The sequence below is a fragment of the Dendronephthya gigantea genome, unplaced genomic scaffold, assembly GCF_004324835.1.
Source record: "Dendronephthya gigantea isolate DGI-Jeju-01 unplaced genomic scaffold, DenGig_1.0 000327F, whole genome shotgun sequence".
Lineage (NCBI taxonomy): Eukaryota > Metazoa > Cnidaria > Anthozoa > Malacalcyonacea > Nephtheidae > Dendronephthya > Dendronephthya gigantea.
The window spans coordinates 50,975-71,580 of record NW_021163337.1 but is presented as its reverse complement, the minus strand read 5'-3'; the positions used below and the strand labels follow the sequence as shown (position 1 = coordinate 71,580).

The 20,606-nt window shown below is 35.8% G+C and overlaps 2 protein-coding genes across 3 annotated transcripts; one reads left to right on the top strand and one right to left on the bottom strand.

The window, feature by feature from the left end:
- Window positions 1-4,775: 4,775 nt before the first annotated feature.
- Window positions 4,776-13,034, bottom strand: LOC114541987 (inositol hexakisphosphate kinase 3-like). 2 transcript variants are annotated; one of them, XM_028561778.1, is made up of 6 exons: window positions 12,713-13,034; window positions 8,719-8,838; window positions 7,898-7,984; window positions 6,946-7,124; window positions 6,771-6,819; window positions 6,239-6,327 (listed from the first exon to the last, which is right to left on the bottom strand). In XM_028561778.1, the coding sequence occupies exons 1-5, from the start codon at window positions 12,885-12,887 to the stop codon at window positions 6,808-6,810; spliced, it is 573 nt and encodes a 190-aa protein (XP_028417579.1). In that variant the 5' UTR covers window positions 12,888-13,034; the 3' UTR covers window positions 6,239-6,327; window positions 6,771-6,807. The 2 variants fall into 2 exon arrangements, with proteins under 2 accessions (XP_028417578.1, XP_028417579.1); XM_028561777.1 differs by lacking the exon at window positions 6,771-6,819 and having other exon boundaries at window positions 4,776-6,327.
- A 336-nt stretch (window positions 13,035-13,370) lies between these two features.
- LOC114541982 (diphosphoinositol polyphosphate phosphohydrolase 1-like) lies at window positions 13,371-20,035 on the top strand. The gene is made up of 6 exons (XM_028561773.1): window positions 13,371-13,593; window positions 14,607-14,717; window positions 14,942-14,986; window positions 16,330-16,411; window positions 17,989-18,095; window positions 18,529-20,035. Exons 1-5 carry the CDS (start codon window positions 13,492-13,494, stop codon window positions 18,090-18,092), a joined length of 444 nt encoding a protein of 147 aa, XP_028417574.1. The 5' UTR covers window positions 13,371-13,491; the 3' UTR covers window positions 18,093-18,095; window positions 18,529-20,035.
- Window positions 20,036-20,606: the final 571 nt, after the last annotated feature.

Here is a 20,606-nt window from a genome sequence, read left to right as displayed (position 1 = left end):
TCGAAAACCATGTGGTTCTTTACTAATTTGTATACATATTTGTATCCCGTACAGCCGTACTGCATGATGTTGCTTCACAGCAACGATTAATAATGCATTATTTTCGTCAAAATAAATCGCAAAATCTGTCCAAAGAGTATTCAAGATACATCAATATACTATTAAATATAATATTTCAAAATAAAACTCAAGTAAAACACAGCTTACCTTAGTGTTTAATTACATTGAAGTTTGAGCGTCGTGACAGTCCGCCATTTTACAGCGTGGTCGAAGAAAATTTATTCAGAATACTTTGTATAAGCAAAATATAGCTATCCCTGCATGCATAATAAATTGTTAGATGCTTCTCTTGAACCTACAGGGGACCCACGATGATAACAGCTAATTGCCGAATTTTAATTAAATTATGAAAGATTGTTGCTCAGGAGCAACACTGTGCAGGAAAGGGTTAATCTTTCATTTAAAATGCTAAAAGTCATTTTAGCTGAACTACAGGGTGTATCAAAAAAAACGCAACCACTTAATATTCATGAATATCCTCTTTGTTCTACAACACAAACGACGTTTGGCCCCTGGAATGCGAGAAAGCTTATAATCATATTCTAGCGGCACAATCGTCGGTAAACAAAGTCGGGTGCGTAAACCAACGAGCTGAATTGAAAGTATTTAACGAGTAAAATTTTATTTACAATTTATTTTACAAGGTCGACAGTTAGCATTCAAGTTATCATGCACGACAATAAAAACTCGTTGTTCAGTTGTTAGCTGCACCATTATTAGTTTAGCTGATTTGACCATTAGCAGTTGAACTGTACGATTAGAAGCCATTTTAAAATCCCAGGGGCATAAAATCTATTGAGCTTATGAACAATATGAATTTTAGAATATTAAGTGGTTGCGTTTTTTTTTATACACCCTGTACTGTATGGTGCAAACCCCAACAATATTAATATTCTTGCATATTTAAGTGTTGCGTTTTTTTTTAGACACCCTGTATGAAGCGCTGGTTTGTCATTAGGGAGATTTAGCATGAGGAGGTGAACGTCAAAGACGTAGAAATAGCGAAAAAATGGCGTGATGCGCCCAAATATATTATGGACATACCACGCCATTCATTCGCCTTTTTCACGTCGTCTTTGACTTCATGCTAAATCTCCCTACTCAACTCAGCCGTCGGATTCGGTTGATAACCACAAACGTTAACTTTATAATTCTCCATATCATGTTCAATAATTGTTTATTATTAGTTCATCGGTATGTGTGTTCCAGATCTGTCCGAGAACGCGAGAGCTTGCTTCGTTCACTGTGTCATATCCTTGAGCCGCATCTGAAGTGCAATTAGCGAAATCAACAGATGCTTCCGCTTTAGAAAATGTGGAGTTCTGCTAAAGCTTTTCAATCAATTCTTGGGAATTAATTTTCCACTTCCGCATGTTGAACCCTCCGTCCGATAGCCGGGTTTTTACCCTTGTTGAAAGTTGCACTGCATATCACACATCTCGCGAACTCTCCCGGACTCTGGGTCCATGATTGCATATCGGTTAATGCATGTGATGGTTTAAAGTGGTATTTAGAATGAATGGGCTTGATGAGAATTTAGAATGAATGGGCTTGGACCGAAAACTGTAAATCGTAACAATTGAATCTGGGGAGCTTTACTCGACGGCTCATCAACCAATAGAAATCTCAGGTAGTCACGAAATCTCAGGTAGTCAGGGTGCTCTGGTGCTATGGCGATATTCTGAAAGGCTTTCTCCATGTCTGCTGTCACCGCCACAGGATGAATTCGGAATCGAGTAATATTCAAATAACGAACGATTATAACCGTGCAAAGTTGCAAAGTATAAACAAACCGTTACACCTCTGATTGGGGGGAAGTTCTCGCTTATGTGTTAAGCAAGTGCAACACTGATACGTCCGTTAGTCAATTTAGAATTGGGCGACTCTGTTAGCAGCAAAAAAGCTGATTTATCAAGAGAGCACATAACCAACAGAAATATTTTGTCTATAACACCAAACATAAAATTATGCACAGGCAAAAGGGACTATGTCTATGATCGATGATTCACAGTCGTCGGGAGATTAATGGTGTAAGTGGGGGGCCAACATAAAGGCAATCATTCAGGCTAGGACCGATTTTCTTTGCCGACGCATCATACACGACTCTTTGCCTAGTCGTGTCTTTATCATTCCTTACAACTTCCTTGTATAGCAAATAATGAACAACTCCGGGTGACTCCCATCAACTTCTTCGACCAGTTCAACTACTACAGTGTTAAGTTGATCTTGGATAACCCTGTGATATTCCTGCAAAACAGTTAGTGATGCATGTCATCGATTAATCAAGGATCCTAATTGCTTCACGGCAAATGCTGTAGTTGTCTGGAAAGAGTGAGCGTTCATCCTTGAGAGGCAGTTTTTCTTCATACCGGTCCCCATTGAAATGTCATATTATTGGGATATACCAATCTTTCCCCCAATGCATTGCCGCCCTCTGGTAGTTTGCATTTCATCTTCCATGGCTGTTGTTGGCCCCCGTAAGCAAAGGGCAGGGAGTGGCAGCTGTGGAGCTGCCTCTGTGGTTCTGGTGCCCCTGCTACGTTTCGCTACAATACGGTTGAAGTGGAAAACAGCCTTTAGGCTGATGACGAAGTAGAATTTGACGTCTCTGAAACGGGACTAGTTTCGGTTTTCTCTTTGTTTGTTTATATGCAGCGTGGTCAGATACAATTAATTAACCTGTTTTCAGTCGCATGTAAACTCATCAATGGAGTAAGTAATATCTCTTAACATTATATTCCTTGTATATGTCGAATTATTGCTAGGATAAGAATGTCCTAAACTGTGATAGTGCATGGCTCAGGTAAATTAATAATGTGATGGTGCATCTTTAAAACACAAGATGGGAATAGATTGAATTCCGGAAAATCATTCCAACCGTCCTAATCCATTATCTCAGTTGGAAGAGCACTGGGCTAGCAAACCAAAGGTCGCGGGTTCGATTCCTACCTGGGTCGAGCTAACTTTTAAGCTAGCTGGTCTGGTAGAGTAGCATAATCGCATTAAGTTACATTTGGGGTAAACGAGATTTACAGTACTCGTCAGCTGATCTCTAAGGCCTGTTTTCCACTTCAACCGTATCGTAGCGTAACGTAGCGTATTTCTTTGTTTCCGAAGTATTCGACCAGAATTAATGACTTTAAAACAATGAGATACACTACGTTTCGCTACGATACGGTTGAAGTGGAAAACGGCCGTAAACGGTAGCTGAATGCAACGTTACATGTTTCATCTGAAAAGCGAATTAATTTGAAAGATGAATTTGCGTATGATTTTGACATGCTTTCAGTGCAGGTCGTGGTCAGGTTTTGTACTCGCACGAGCTTCGGCATGCATAGGTCTACACCCTTCCCTGTGCTTAATTCGCTAACTTCAGTTTCCCCCTCTTATACCAATGTATTTCGCGATTATATATTAGGTACAGGCGGGTCGAAGTTCCTGTGAGGATCGTCCCTAGCGAATCCATAAGTGACGCTTATCTTGAAGCTTTGGAACAATCGTTCCTGATATAATTATTAGGACAGGTATTATAAATAGCAAATCAGTTATACTGATCATGAATTTTACTGTTTTTTATATCAAGAGAGAGCATACCTGTCCTGTACCTTTATAAATTTTTAGGTATAACATATAAACATAATATATAATAAGCCTTGGTAAAAATTGCTGTTCTCAATAACAAGCATCCGCCATCTTGTTTTTGAAATTTCATTAACATCTAATGCCTCCAAAGCCTTTCCGAAGCCAGGGTAGACGTTTTAAATCCAACATCAGTATGGTGCTCCCCCATTTTTTGTATAATAGTTTGTGGTTAATGGTTAATCTAGGAAGTACCGGAGAAATATTTTTATTAATATACTTTCGACAAAGGCGAGCTGATGGATGTTTTCAAGTTGTATCAACACGTTCGGCTTCAACCAGTTGCCTCAACTTCAGAACAACCATGTTCCTTTGATACACCACAACATTGTTTAGTGTTGTTTTCATCAATCGGGAACAACCTGATCAATTCGCATGAAGTTTTTTTTGAGATCGCAAGATTCAGTAAGCGTGAAAGCGAAATTTGTTTGAGATGAGAACATTTTAGCAAGACTCTTTATCAAATCCTAGCCACACTAAAAATTGACCGGGTTAAAACTTTTGAAAGAAGTATGCAATAATTATACTGAAAGCTCATTCCATAACCATAAGTCACATACCTTTGCAAGTGATATGTGCTTCCAATGTCCTTGATTAAATTATTGTCGTTATTGTAGTTTTCACGAAGTCATGTGCATGTTGTCCACTAATGCACCCACTTGAAAACAGATTGGATAGAAATGAGAGGAAGACCAAAGAACTTTTGAGGGAGAAAGAGGAATTAGAGCGAAGACTCACATATTTAACTCAATATTAGACTCCAATTCGGAAATATTAAAGATGGCAAACGTCAATAATGTTCAAATTGGTATATCAACCTACGCATACTTCCAACGTCCTTAAAAAACCTAATGGATCACGAATAAAGAAACGTTTTGTACTGGCTATATGAATTTGTCATATTGTAATATTTAACGTAATACAACACATTACACCATAAACTCCTGGAGCAGTATATCAAATATCTCATAAAGATTAATGTGCTCGGCAACTGTCTAAAAGTAAACTAGGAGATGTCGTTCTTCGACAGTTAAAAAAGTGAAGAAAATTTTTTAATAAATATTTGATGAGAACATTTACTCAGGAAATTAATTATTCACATAGATCTTCAGGCCATGAACACCAACGTTATCTTGCTATTCCAACAATATACACCATTGATTTCTTTGGGTTTTCTCCCAAAATATTTAATGAAATTAAGCAATAATGTTTGATTGCATATTTGAAATATGGTAGTGGTGCAGATGCTGGTGCACGCGAATCTTATATATCTTTGACGCCGGTTGTGTGAAGGCTTGAAAAGCGAAGAAAAACTACAAGGGGGACCAAGTGTTTATACGGGTAAACTACACTTTGTTCTTAAGAATTCGAAGGTTTACTTCCAGTTACACTACTTCGGTTATATAACTATATACATATAACATATACAACTACTAACGTGCAATTTCAGTGTAAAAAAATGTGTAAATACTTTTCCTGTGCTACGCAGATCACTATTCAAATCTCACACAACCGGCGGCTGTTCAGTATCGTCTCCATAAAACGATAAATGGAAAGACCGTATAACAATATGGACGAAATGTTTCGATTCACAAGAGTTTTTCTCTGTTCATTATACAATTAACAATTGCGCTGAATGTAATTCCAGCCTCTTACCTTAGGTATGAAGAGTTGGCTTTTAGAGAAATTAAAATTCATCACGTCCTCTTAACTGAGATAAACAATTTTAGCTGCGATTTTAGATGCAATTTTCGTCTTTCAATATAGATGTAACTCAGTAGATAAGTTACGACGGATGTTCCTTACACATCGGACAATCCATAACTACTGACTCACAAAACATCATTAAAAAGAATAAAATCACACCGAAAATCGCAGGTAAAATTTGCAAGAGTAGACCGGCATTCAGACGACGGACAGGTTGCCCTGTGGTCCTCCTCTTATGAATATCAATGACGAGTCCAGGCCAAAGGAACCATTATACCAGTAATTTCACAGCGTGTTGGTATGTACCCACTATCTCACGGACTTGACGCCCTTGAAGCACTCTTCTGAAAGTAGCGCACTCGAAACAACTTACGACGCATCCTTCCCAGAACCATCCGTCAAACTTTCTTTCCTTCCACGATGGTGATCGTTCTGGATTTTGCGCAATATTCTGATGAGAGACTTAAGCCCAAATATGTACCCTTTATCCGGACACGTGACGCAGCACGACTTGTCCGCGTGACTGTCGTCGCGTGACACGTGCTGAAAATCGATCATGCGAATGTCCAACTGTTCGCTAGTGCATTCGCACGTGCACTGTTCCAAAGACGTGTCGTGCGTGGAATGGTGGTTCGAGGTGTTCGTGAAACAATCCGATTCGTTACGTTTCGAGTACCCAGCTACCTCACCCTCGTAAACGAGCAGCAGCGAGCTGTTGTAGAAACGATACGAGCACAAGTCCTTCTCCATGACGTCCAAGACGTTTTTAAGTTTTTGGATGAAGCAACTAATAAGCGCGCAGCGAAACGTCTCGCCATTATCGAAAAACATCCTCAAGGCTTTCTCGAAACCATGTTCCGACAGCTTCCTACCATCATTGTTGTTCATGTAAAAACACTTTCCACAGTCAACGTGATATACCTAAAAAAACAAAACATATAGCTTAATTAAGGCCCTAACACTCGGCGCAATTTTTTATGCAACTTTGCATTGCAATTTTACTTTTGAGATATGTAAACTTGCAATTACGAAACTTACGAAAACGGTAAATTACTGATAATTAATTCCTGTATTATGTATAAATAGGAAAAATTACCAAAAAGAGATTTTTAAAGTCTTAGTTTTATTTAACCATGGGCGTCAATCGAACGTTAATTGAGGGGATCATATTAATGTATTCTGCTATGCCAGGCTGATTTCTATATTGAAACTTGAAAGTGAAATTGTTTTCAAAAGAAATTAACATGCATGAATACGGTCCCCCTCAATTAACGTTCGATTGACTAATGATTGTAACCCAATAGTCAGTGATACTGTAAGCATTTCTGCTACTAATGTAATCAGGGAAAATTGGATTGACTAACCCCCACTTCCGAGACCAACTCCTAGTTTACCACAATATCAGATTTTCCTCTTGTAAGAGATGTGAATGAATGGATAAGTTGCAAGTGATCAATTGTCAAGGTATAAATCAATGCACTCATAATTACTCCCTCTTACTTTCTACAAAAAAGAAATCATAATTCAAAGATACTGTACCTTCATCCCACCTAAACGAACACCGAGGGTTCTCGCGGTAGTTTTTTCCCACTTGCTTCTCCTCCGTTTCATTTCCTCCTCGCTTGTCTTCGAGTCGCTGTGGATCTGAGTTCCCATTTTAAGATCAAGAATCGAAGGAGAATGATACCGAGAAATGACATTTTCAAGAATCAGAAATTCTAAAAATGATGCCAAGACGAAGAGTATTACATTTGCTGTCTACATTTGTCCTTTTTAAGTGCGATGTTTTCTGCCGATTTCAAAAACATGAGGCATGAATGCAAATGCGCCTCTGAGGCCTAAAATAACGACTTGAACTTGCTTTTCACACATGCCTTTAAGACTACGTTTACACAGCTCCGGAGCGAGAAAGTGACGGCAGAATTTGACTGCGTTTACACTGCTCCGTTTGAATTCCGATACTGTCTCGTTAGCGTTTACACAAAAGCGTTCTTCGCTGTCAACATTCGTAAGTTCTTCGCGGGAAATTGCGCCATTTCTTTCTGAAACATTGCTTGACGTTTATATCTGTAGTCGTGGGTGGCAAAAACAATGAAAATAATACGGCCGATAGCGAGAAAGGTGCTTGTTGATAAATTGTTGGAGAATTGTTCGCTATATTGAATTACGGCAACAACGCGCCAGGCATTGTGGCGGAGTGGTATCTAAAGTGTAGCGGAATATTAACGGTGTAGTGTTTACACAACGCCATGTAGCGCTCCGTTTTCGTTCGACCACATTTAGAAAGTGTGGTCATTTCGCTACGGCAAAGGTGACGTTTTCGAACAAATCCGCTCCGGCGCAGTGTAAATGCAACCCCGTTTTGATACTTTTTTGCACCGTTTTCAGACCGATCTGGAGTAGTGTAAACGTAGTCTAAGATATAAGGCAAATGATTCAAATGGAATTCAAGGCCTGTATATCAGTATATGTAGCACTGGGCTGCACTTACGACGCTGGGAATGACAAGATGAAGTTGGACCACGTAAATGTGGACGATCTTTTTCTTCATCAACATCACATGGATTCTGAATGTCATCTATGCAAAGAAGATGAAATAACCTTTATTAATAAGCTAAATTCAGACATTTTGCATTCTTCATCCATTGTTTAGGTTTCAAATCAAATGGTATTAAACAACCAGTGATGAACACTGGGAATAATCATTCCTTTCCCAAAGACATTCTTGGATTGTGTGAAGGAACAAAAATATCATGACAGACGTAACTAGCATGAATATTTAAACAAGACAGTTGACATCACTTTGAAATTGAGTTGATATATCATTGTAAACATGTCGCCTCATTTTTAAGCTGATCAAATTTTGGGTTTACAACATGAGATGTTATTCTTGTATTTTATTAAAGTGTCTATGTTTATCCTGAAACATTTCATACTTCCAGTAAATAGCTCATTTTCACATTTGGATATTAAGGTTGTCCATGTCAATATACATTGAAAATATATAAATATCAGTCACATAACCATTAAACATGGGTTATCTAATTTGTTTTAATGATAACATATGTAATAATGATCCAATATATGTATATATCCAATTAGTTTCACACAACTTTTCTGCTGTTTGTATAAATACATTTTAATTGTAATTTTGCTAAAGTCAATAGTTGTGATATACAGTGCTGTATATTTGATATTTTCATTTTGATAAATGAATTTTTTTTCAATACTGCAACAGCCTGGTAGGAAGCTTATTTTCCTTAACACCATAGTGTAAACATTATCAACTTTTGCATTATTATGATTGCTTACCATCTGATCCAGAAAGGTCCTTTGAAATATCATCACTTACAAAATGGACAGGGCCATTTGGATGAATTATTAGACTAGGTTCCCCTTCATAGTCTTCTTTTATTTCCGCTGTAACCACACCTAGAATATGAATTAAATATGCATGCACATTTCACCAATTTATACATTGCAATATGCATCTAGCTACAGTAGTGCATGACCCAATTGACTTGAAATAATGAAATATTTTAGGATTATGTTATTCTTTTTCACAGTTTTTGTCTTCTTTTGCTAAACAGAAGACCAATATATCCCTGGTAGAAATCTTAATTAGGATCTTACAGGATCCTGTAAGATCTTGCAAGATCTTATTTAGGAACAAGATCTTAATTAAGATCCTGTAGGATCTTATTTAAGAAAAACTGGTGGGATAGGATCTTAAAACATAGTAAGATCTTACCTAGGATCCTAAGACTATACTTAGGATCCTAAAACGATACTTAGGATCCTAAGACTATACTCAGGATCCTAAAACAGAACTTAGGATCCTAAGACTATACCCAGGATCCTAAAACAGAACTTAGGATCCTAACACTATAAACAGGATCCTAAAACTATACCTAGGATACCCAACCCCACACTTAGGATCCTAACACTATACACACAGGTCCTAACCAACTATACTTTAGGATTCCAATATGCTTAGGATCCTAAAATGTTAATAAGGATTCCAATCACGCATTAATTTTAAAGTAAAATTTCGAATTTGAAGTTTGGACAAATCCTAATATGAAATGATAAGAATTTTCAGTTGTATGTGCGATACTAAAATTTTCCCACAACATTATCTAATATCTTGACTACTTTGAATCCTATATAAGATTTACTCAGGATCTTATTATTTCCCGTAAGATTCACTAAGAAATTGTTTTAAGATTTACAGTAATAAGATCTTCGATTTTCATATAAGATCCTACTATTTCCAAGATTATATTTAGTAATAAAATCTTCATATTTCTTCAAATCTTAATAAAGATCCATAGAATTTACAGATCCTATAGAATATTCTATTGTACATTCACATGAAATATCCAATAACATATTCCATAGAACATACTGTACACAGTATTCTATAGAATGTTATTATATAATATGCGAATAATGCGATATTATATAATATGCCTGTTCGCAGGTTAGATTGCGGGAATTGCGGGCGTTTTGCCCAAACAAGACCGCAAGGTTATGTGGGACTTCTCACGCATTATTTTCAAATTTTGAGCGCGTCTTTGTCATCCGTTCAACGTTTTATAAAGATATTAGATATTAGGTAGAATTTAGTGAGTTTTTCTTTCGTATTTTAACATAAATACGCATTATTTGAATTTGTCAATGAAAAGTCATGCGAAATTGGTGAAGCACGCTGGAGAAGATCCGGATAATTTTGTAAATGGTGACTGGGATCGTCAATCGTGAGAAAGAATTAATTGTGTCATGGCTATGATAAATTTCTAAAGTTAATAAGAAAATAATCAAAGGTTCCATTGACTATTCCACAATTTCAACAACAACATGTGTAGCTAAAGCATTTGAATTCAGTGGTTACTGGTGAGTGTGTTTGTATATGCTATATGTTTATATTAAAAATATTAACTATTTTTCAGAATTCAGATCAGACTTTATTAATTAAATATAAAATGCGCTCTATGCATCAAGCTAGCTGGCCTTCAAGTGCAATAATAAATAGCAATTAGTATTATTCTATTTACGATTATTATCAACTGCAAATCATGCTACTTCTGGTGAATCATATATATAATATAATATAATTAAACAGTTTAGGGTTATAACCTCAATTGGCAGGCAACATATGTTGTCTACCCTTGTATTAAATATAATCCTTAATTTTTATAAACTTTTTATTACCAAGTAAAAAAATTTCTGTCAAGGCATTTGCAGTGCCTTGACTATCAATTGTCATTCTAAGAGTGAATAAGGTGTCAACTCACTGTCAAGTGTTTAATTTTTGTATTTATACTGTTAGAATTTACAGATTTCCTATGTCCAAACATCATACTAACCAAGGCTTCAAATGCCTTCAAATGACAGGATGCAAAACCCCAATTCAACCCAGAGAAATCTAAGAGTATATCTGGTAAGCAGTAATTGTTAGTATCTAAATATGTGTGGAAGGTAATATATCTTATATATTACATATCTTGGTTCAGTTATTGTAGACTTTTTCTTTGTGTAGAGTATGGTGCAAAAAGGTTTGGGTAGAAAGAGGCTGAAATACAACAAGTTATGGCAACAAGGATTATAAATATTGTGAAAGTCGAGAAAGCCAAGTTGAAAGCTTCTGGACATCAGTAACTATATGACATTCCATTTTCTAATATATTTAACATGTATGGTACTATACAAATATATGTAAATATATTTAGTATATAAATATAGCCTAGTCATATTTTTCCTATTTTCTTGCACAGTCATTTTATTTGGTGGAAAAACTGCACTATAGTAATTATTTCACTGCTTTAAGATTGATCCAGTTATCTAGCTAGAAAATATCTTGCAATTACCTAGTGCATAATATTTCAATTCAATCCTTCTTAAAATGTGTGAAATATAATTTTGACTAATTGCACACCATTTAAGCTAGATCGACAGCCTTCAAACAACCACCTCTAGTTATTTTATCCACGAAACAAAATGATTATTTGATAGACTTACCAGAACTAGAGTGCTACATGCAAATTAAAGTTATATGGACACATCTAACATTAGTTTTGATTTTGTGCATATATGTGCAAGCATTGATACTTATCTATATATAGAAACTTAATAAATTATACAAACTTTGTGAATTAGTTTATAATGAGAATAAAACTATCGAAATAAGATTTTTGAAAAGAATTACGATCAATGAACACTTTTATTCCAAAGGATCCTATAAGGACATCCTATAGAGATTTGAATATTCTAGAGAATATTCATTTAAACATTCCATAGAATAATGAATATAAATATTATGTAAGATCCTATTTCAAAACCTTTAAGATCTTATTAGGATCTTGTAAGATTTATGTAAGATCCTATATAGGATTATTTAAGATTTTATTAGGATCCTATAAGATTTACGTAAGATCTTATTTAAGATTCTTTAAGATCTTATTAGGATCTTATAAGATATATGTAAGATCTTATGTAAGATTCATTAGGATCCTATCAGATTTTTTAAGATCTTATTAAAGATCCTATAAGATCTTAAAGGATCCTATAGGATCCTACAGGATCTTACATAGGATCTTACAAGATCTTATATAAGATCCTACAAGATCTTATAAGATCTTATAAGATCTTACAGGATCCTATGTTAAGATCCTAATAAGATCTTAATTAGGATCTTAATAAGATCTTACTTAAGATCTTACTTAAGATTTCTACCAGGGATATGTTTTTATGTCACATTGTCTGGCAAAAACCTATGCCTTCACCCTTCAGCTATGGTGATTTTTTTCTACTTGTTACTCAGATCACAAGTACATTGGTCTACATTACTATATCCAAGTGCATGGGTCTGATATTATATTAAGCTTGCATGGCAAATACCATCCAAAAGATTAGTTAATAAACTAGGCAACAAAATGCAAGCCTGACACTTGCAGTTTTCACTGGCACGTTTTTCACTACGAAATTACTGTAAATATAACCATGGTTATTATACCTGAGTATACTGTATGTAAAATTAATGTAATGTAGCTACAAAATTATTAGGCAAAAACGTCGAGGCCTATTTTAGGCGGTCGTTAATATTTATATTATATAACAGTTGATAAGAGGTTGTTATTTGAAGACGCTTCTCAGTGATTTCTGGTTATTTTTACTCGTTACTTTACGTTTATAGCTACAATATAAAGCTTTCGTTACTTTACGTTTATAGCTACAATATAAAGTTCAAAATTATCCGAAGCTCATGTTGCTGCAGCTTCGATTCCGCAACGAAACTTCGCCTCACCTTTAAATTGGGGGATGAACGGTTTCAATGCTGAAGGAATTTCTTGATAAAACTTCAATTCCTTTGAGAACAACGGCTTACATACAGTATGATTGTCGAACTGTTGAAAGTTCGAATGGCCTCCGACTTGGTGGGCGAATGGCCGAAGTGAGACTTGGTTTTTCGTGTCTCCCATTACTTTAATATTCGGATTAAAGCAGGTTCTATCGCTCCATCTCTTCTCTGCTTAATAATTGAAATAGGTTTAACATTTATTTGTCGAATAATATTTAATTTCCAACGTCTTGTTTATCGCCTATCGGCTTGTTGTAATTCATTTAGATCATATGACATGGCAATGCATGACAGTTAGTCTCCAGGCCAGCAGAGCATACAGGAGGGGGAAAATAACCCGGACAACCGTTTCGCTTTTAGACATTTATTCATTTTATCATTTTTATGGTTATACGTACTATTGTCAAATTTGTAAAAAAAAAATTTTGAGCTTCGTTAACCTTTTTTTAAAATACTGCACTTGTAGAACTTGTATGCTTTTATTAATAATAGTTAATAGCATATTTTGAAAGAAAATCTCTCATTGTAAATGTGGAACACAGATACCCCCGGGATATCAATAATTACGTAATCGTTTTGAACAATGGATTGTGGGTTTGTAAGATGGCGCAAATCAGAGGAGGCTTGTAAATAAATACTGTGACAACTGCAAAAGAAATACAAGAATCTGCTGCTAGTTTCTCTACGATCTGATTCGATTTCTGAAATTTGAACTGTGAAGGAAGATGCCAAAAGTCCATTACCTGAACACAATAAGAACCTTTGATAACGACGGATTCAAAAAAAGGGCTGGTTGTCTGTGTTTTCGGACCGAGGCAGAGAACGAGGTACTATTTACTTACTACCATGTATATACACGTTACTGTAATACATTTAATGTGGTCTGTCGTTAAACACAGAATAACATCATGCTTAGGTTACCTAGTGCTTAATTTCACCTATTTCACTTTTCGCGCATTAGAAATCCTCTGTGATTTAGACGGTTTCTCGTACTATTCAAAAAAGTCTATTCGAGAACAAGCATTTCCTGACGACTGACACTTCTTAAACTTAAAATTTCGTCAGATATTTATGTTAAATATACATTGTACACATAAAGTGTTGACCGTGACAAAGAAGACTGATGGAATAAAAGAATTAGCTCAGTGTGAAAAATTGATGCATATATCACTGTGAAATTCGTGTATATTACAACCTTACGGTACTTTAGAAATAGCTGAGACAGGATGTGACTTTCAATGATTAAATTCGTGTTTAATGCCAGGCTTCGAATGTACAAAACAGATTCATTATCTGTCGCAGTGTCGCTCTTATTGCTTTTGAAATCACAAGAAATTCACTTTGTTTGATACAGTCCAGAACTTTCCAAGATTTTAATGCAATATTTAAATACCATTAGCCTACTCATTCATGCATACATGCATGTATTGTTTGGACAAAATTTTAATATAAAGTATTTCATATGTATGTATTTTTTTTTAATTCATAATATGTGTTAAGGTGTACCAAATTTGTGAACTCAATAACATCTTCAACACATTTCACATATCGCCATGAGTTATTTTAATTACCTTAATTAACTTGCATCTAATTATGTGCCCTTGTTTAATTAAAAATTTGCTTGGAAACTTTTGACAAATCATAAAGTTTATAATTGATTGAAGTCTTGATGATGTTGGACTATAATAATACTTCTTGACCACTTTAGTAGCTAACTGTCCCAGGAAATAAGACCAGTGGTGAATTATTTTCTGAATATTTATAGTATCTGCTGAACAATTTTGAGCTAAAATATAGCAATGTTGTTACTGTAGACAACTTTTAATCACCTTTATCATAGGTTCTATTGGTGTCTAGTTCAAAAACACCTGATAAGTGGGTTGTGCCAAGTGGTGGTGTTGAACCAGATGAAGATTTTGCAACTGCTGCCTTACGGGAAGTTGCTGAGGAGGTTTGTCATTTTTCATGCATTTTGCTTGCTTGCACTTTGAGAGTGGGGTAGGTTTGGAATATACCTTTATACAAGTGTTTTCTATAAGGAACATTGCTCCTGGGGTTGTATAGGAGAAAGCACAGTGTCTTCACAGTGACTTTGGTGCCTACAATATCCCAAAGGAAATCATGTGTCATACTGAAGTTGATTTGTATTGCTTAAAAATATCTGTTGTTTTATAGGCTGGCGTGAAGGGAAATCTAGGTCGATTCCTTGGCACGTTTGAGGTACTAACTGCCTTAGTTATTACACAAATACAGTGTATATACACATTAAGATTTCTCACTTTGCTGCTATGGGTTTATAGTAGTAGTAAATTAGTTCCAACGAATTTACCTATTTGTTAAAGTTGTAATTTGCTATGGGGAATAGCTGGACAGAATTTATGCTATTTTAGCATATTCCATTCTATATGAAGTCTACTTGGTAATTCTAAAACCCTGCTGATTCTGGTGATATTTTTTCTTTATTAAAAATGCCAGAAAAACAACAATGAAATAAGACAAATGATATTGGAGAAGGGGGGCTTTCTGATCATGTTTGATGTTTATACTGTTTTTCTTCACTTGCCTTTCAATATGTGTCATCATGGCTTTCCTCAATTCGTGCACTTATCAGATTGCACCTATATTGCTTTCGTGTGTTAACAATAGAAAATTTACGTGGTTTATAAGTTCGGTAAACATCAAAGAGTTGCCAATGTGATGTTCACCTGATCTCCAATTCTTCCGAATGGTGCGCAGATCTGATGCCTCCCATCACTGTATTATTATCGCCGCTTTATTTGCATGGCACAAATCAATATGTTCACTCGCTGTGAATTCTTTTCAGTAATATTCCGCTCCCAAACTATGTTTCCTATTTAATATCATGCAACATTCATGGCAAACAAGAGGAAACATGGTGCAGCAAAGAACAAAATTTTGTTATCCCTACTGACATTTAAGCTGCGGAACGAGACAACAAAATTACGGTGATTTTGGAAAATGCATGACTTCGAAATATCATCGTAAACTTGCTGTTTTGTTCTAAGCTCAAGATGTTGATCTTCATCTTTCCCGGTTTTTAATAAATTGTATTCTGGGCAAAGCCATAGTAGTTAGTAGTTTTTCCATTGTAAGTAGCCTGGGCCTGTCTGGCTACGTGTCAGAAACAGCATGAACGAGCGAGGTTTTCGGAAACGGAAGGAAATGTCCGTCAAAAGGGAACGAACCTCTTGTGTCGTTAGAAAATTCACGAATCTGTTATCATTCAGGGGCCCGTTGTATCAAGCCGTTTAGCTTAAACGGTGGATAAGTTCAAAATAGAAAGCAAGTTTGCCGTTTTATTCAACAAGCGAACTAAATGTTTTTGACCTTAACACAAAGATACTGTTTACAACTCAGTTTACAGGCTCATTCAAGAGAGTTGTAAGAGTGTTATTTAATTTTGACTTATCCACCGTTTAAGCTAAACTGGCTTGATACAACCGGCCCCTGATCGCTCAAGATAATATACCCGTTACATAGCTATCTAGTCATAAGTGCGCTACAGTGTGCCGTATAATAGCTACATCTGTGTTTAATTCCAGAACGACAAGCGAAAACATCGAACAGCTGTATATGTCCTTATAGTCACAGAAGAATGCGAAGATTGGTACGAGGGCAAATGTGGTGAGAACCGAACTGCAGATACATAAATCATGCTTTGACCTCTATAAAGATCGGAGCGAAAACTTCAGGTCTATTTTGAATGGGATGTGTTTTACGTTCTTTTCTTTCCTCAGCTATATATTCTTAGATTTAAGAAGTAAAACATCCTTTTTCAACGCATGCGTGGAATTTATTTGGCTATATATAGCTATTTCAATTAAGCTTTTCCGAGACAACTAATGAGAATAGTCATTGTTTTCAACATTATTATTAATAGCATATCAATAGCGCCGTGGGAAACTTTTGTGACGACAGTTCGAAATGCAACTTGTTTGCATAACTCCGTTTGCAATACGAGTTTTTACTAAAAAATATTTCCCACAAGTCTACTGATGTACTAAACGTATTGAAAAGTACGATTATTCCACATTGTACTGTTCGACTATTGACATAAACGACCTTTACTGACATATACAGCCGCATACAAATATCTCGTGCATGTATGTGTTCCGTGATGTGTTGAAGAAGGATGTTTTGCTGACAAATGTCTCGTGCATGTATCTGTTGAAGAAGGATGTTTTGCTTCAATGCACATGGTCCGTGACACTTAAACTTGAAATCCACTTCATTTAAGGTAATTTTAAGTTGAAAACAATGATATTGTGAAAGATTTAATTACAAGAAATTCCCTACACGATCGAGTACCACTTGTATGCTAATTTGCATTTCACAGGCTTGGTATGGTTGAACTTGATGAGAATTATAATTTTTTTGAAAGTGCTTGAAGAAACTTGGTTTATTACATGCAAGTCAATTCGTTAACTATTCGAATTGAAATATTCGTATGAATGTGAGCGATTTTATAAGACCGTTAAGAGAATACGGCCAAAACCTTAAGCAGTTGACTTCTAAATTTGGCAGTTTGCAGAAATGCCTGTGTCATTTCGTCGGTAATTTCTAGTAATGTGAAAACTTTGTACTGTAAGTGCCGGAAACGTCTATATTTCTTTAGTATACATCGACCATTGTCTATTACAAATCCTACATTCTGATTGGCTGCTCAACCATTGTCTATTCGTGATGGTGAACCTTTGGTAAAAATTCGCTCGCGCGACCGTATAAAATTGAATTAGCCTTTCTCACGATGACGTTTTTGGGGTACTTTCAATTTTTTCAAACGGGTTTTAAAAGTTATAACAACATGAAAAGCATTTTTTTTAAATCAACAGAAAATTGGAAGAATAACTCAAGCCTAAAATTAAAGACTGTGGCCGTTATGAGGTCTCACGCTTGCGGTTTTGAGAAAAAGTACCCCAAAAATGGCCGCATATTCGTCATCGTGAGAAAGGTTAATTTAATTAATTAAATTATTTTTCGGTGTAATTGCGGTGTATCGATTATTTTTCGAAATTGATATATCTAGGTACAGGGTGTATACTAAAACAATTAGACAACTCGCCTTCGTTGACTATTCGCTCATAGACAACTCGGACTCGTTGTCTAATTGTTAAATATTCTTCATTTCATCGAGACCTCCCCACAATATAACTACAAAAAATGTGGTTAATAGTTGTTTAAAGGTTTTGTTTTTGTTTCAGGCCGTGTTCGAAAATGGTTCCCCGTTGATTCGGCAACAGCGATGTTGAGGGAATGTAAACCGTTTCAAGCTAGTTATCTTGACAAAGCTGTAACGACCAGGTGACAGGTGAGTTCAGTCAACGGCAATACACTCTACGGTGATGGAGAATGGTTCGTTAGAGGCCCGTTTAGGCTAAACGGCAGATTGATAGAAAATATTAATCAAGTTTGAAAGTATTAATCAAGTGCACGTTACCAATTTGATTGCATGTGTGGCCGGCCCTCTACTGAGCCATTCCATGCTTTTAAATGATACGTCCTAAGTGAGTGTAAGTGCATGTGTATAAATAGTGATACTAGAGTATTTACAAATCCGAGTATTCATAACTAATTTGCCCTTCACACCCATGCATCAGTGGAAGAAAATCCCAAAAAAGTCGTAACAAACTGTGAACTTCAAAAGTAATTTTATGTGCTCTTCAATATAGCTCCATGACTACAAACTACGAATTTAAAATATTCCAATTAATATATTCAAATCCTTCTGCCAATCGTTTTAGAATTTGTCTCCAACGTCCTTCCTGGGAAGGAGAACGTGACGTGTGAATGTGCGTGCGTGTGGAGAATTCGTGCAATTCTATGCAAGATCACTGTTTGTATATATACGTCTGTAAGACGAGATTTCTGGAGATTTCGGGAGATTTCTCAAGTGTGCACCAAGATTTTTGATGTACGCGCGGCTCTTAAAAACTAGTATAACTGTATATTTTATATTTATTGCAGAGTGGCTCAAATAAATTTTTTTATTGTTATCCGGTATCTTTGACTTGCATGCCATAAAAAACTCACTATTCAAGCGGGCAAAATTTTGCTGCCACCATTTGTCAAAAAATATTCACAGACTGTACAAATATGAATAGGCCTCTGATCTCATTGATCATGCACTGACATATGCAGTCAGCAATGTATTGTTGTTGGCCGGTGGTTATGCAAAATCCATAAACATTGGCAATATTTCCCAGAATGTGTTCATTTCATATTTTCGAATATTTTAAGTTTAAATCGACCCTAAAATTTGTAGGACAGGAACACGACGACGACGGCTATCAATACAATGGATGATGCATTAAAAAGAAAAGAATAATTAATAAGGACCTAAGGGAGTTTTAGTCGTCATCATCGTTCTATTTACAACGGAAAACATCGTTTGATAAAATATATACAATATGCCATAGCATTTATTTGCTATAGCATTTATTTAAAGGAGTATTTCAGCCGCGTCGACGTCGTGTTGCCGTCCTACATGTTTAAGGTCCCTAAGGCTAATTCTCAGACACACACCCCTGCATCGGATCATATAGCTCAGTGAGAATAAAAAAGGACATCGTAGTTGCGTGTCGATAAGAATGAATTGCGACCGGTTTCAAAAGGAATAACAAATGATATAATTGATTGCATACTCTAGAATGATTTTTATTTCGATAGCGCTGATTGGTTAAAATATAAACGCGAGATCACCGGCTAATTTTACATAAGATTTGTCTGTTCCAAGCGTTCACTGACTGGTCGACATACTAAAGAATAAGATGTAGGCGAAATAGAAAATAAAAAGGGAATGATATAATAATTTCAATTAATAGCGAAATTGTACTTACAAAAACGAAATTTCATTACCCTATTGCTTACATGCATGAATGCTTTTGGATGGCGTATAAATAACACAAACTAATGAAATTTCGATCGAAAAAGTCGATCGAAAAACACGGCAAAGAATCTTCATTTTCAATATCGCTGGAATTTTAGTGGAATTACCGGAGTGTGTATGGGTCGTATGACTAGGTGAATTAAGAGACCTCAAGATACACCAAATCTACAAATCTACGTGAAGTAACACTGTGGATCGATATTTCACAATTTCAGAAGGAATGAAAATCGTATAGACCCCCAAATTTAGTAAACCAGGTCAGGGGCCGGTTCTTCGAAAGACGTTAAATGGTGGATAAGCCAAAGTGTAAAAATACTCTTTTACATCTTGTGATTGACTGAGACTACATCTTATGTATTAAATATGTTCTTTCATTTAAAATTAAACTATTTACATCAAAAATTTTCAGCCCAGTTGTTCAAATGGTATAATTTTGTTTTCCATTTTGAACTTAACCACCGTTTAAGTTAAACGCCTTTCGAGCAACCGGCCGTATGTATAAAGCTAATTAAAAATGGGTTTAATTTCTAACGCTAGCGGCTAATTCCATGTCACGTCCGCGTCGTGCAGTTGAATTAGTGGATTTGATGTATCTTAACGTAAGACCTTCTAAGTTGTTGTGTAGTTAATTTTATGCCAGAAAAAAACGTGCCGAATCACCAACAGAATCCAACCTATATGCATCTATTCAATCATTGATTTCATAAGTATATCGTTTAAATCGAAGATATTATTATTAGTATTAAATGGTTTTAAACTTTTACGTGCGTGTAGCTACGTAGTACATGGTAGTACGTACAAAAACGCGACAGTCACAACCTCAATTGTGGTGGTGCGAAGTGACCAACTGGGCAACATAGCTTGTCGACTTGCCAATGTTAGCAGACCCTAGCTGGCTAGCTGGTTATAATCATCCTCTCTAAGTAACTTGCT

What these genes read in the sequence shown, in the direction of transcription:
- LOC114541987 (XM_028561777.1), bottom strand. Translation starts at nt 12,887, where the DNA reads ATGGGAGACACGAAAAACCAAGTCTCACTTCGGCCATTCGCCCACCAA. An exon ending in GTTCATCCCCCAATTTAAAG is followed by an intron (nt 8,839 to 12,712) that starts GTGAGGCGAAGT and finishes TTCATATTCTAG; the next exon opens with GTGTGGTTACAGCGGAAATA. An exon ending in TTCGTTTAGGTGGGATGAAG is followed by an intron (nt 6,328 to 6,945) that starts GTACAGTATCTT and finishes TTGTTTTTTTAG; the next exon opens with GTATATCACGTTGACTGTGG.
- LOC114541982 (XM_028561773.1), top strand. Translation starts at nt 13,492, where the DNA reads ATGCCAAAAGTCCATTACCTGAACACAATAAGAACCTTTGATAACGAC. An exon ending in GGACCGAGGCAGAGAACGAG is followed by an intron (nt 13,594 to 14,606) that starts GTACTATTTACT and finishes CCTTTATCATAG; the next exon opens with GTTCTATTGGTGTCTAGTTC. An exon ending in TTGGTACGAGGGCAAATGTG is followed by an intron (nt 16,412 to 17,988) that starts GTGAGAACCGAA and finishes TTTTTGTTTCAG; the next exon opens with GCCGTGTTCGAAAATGGTTC.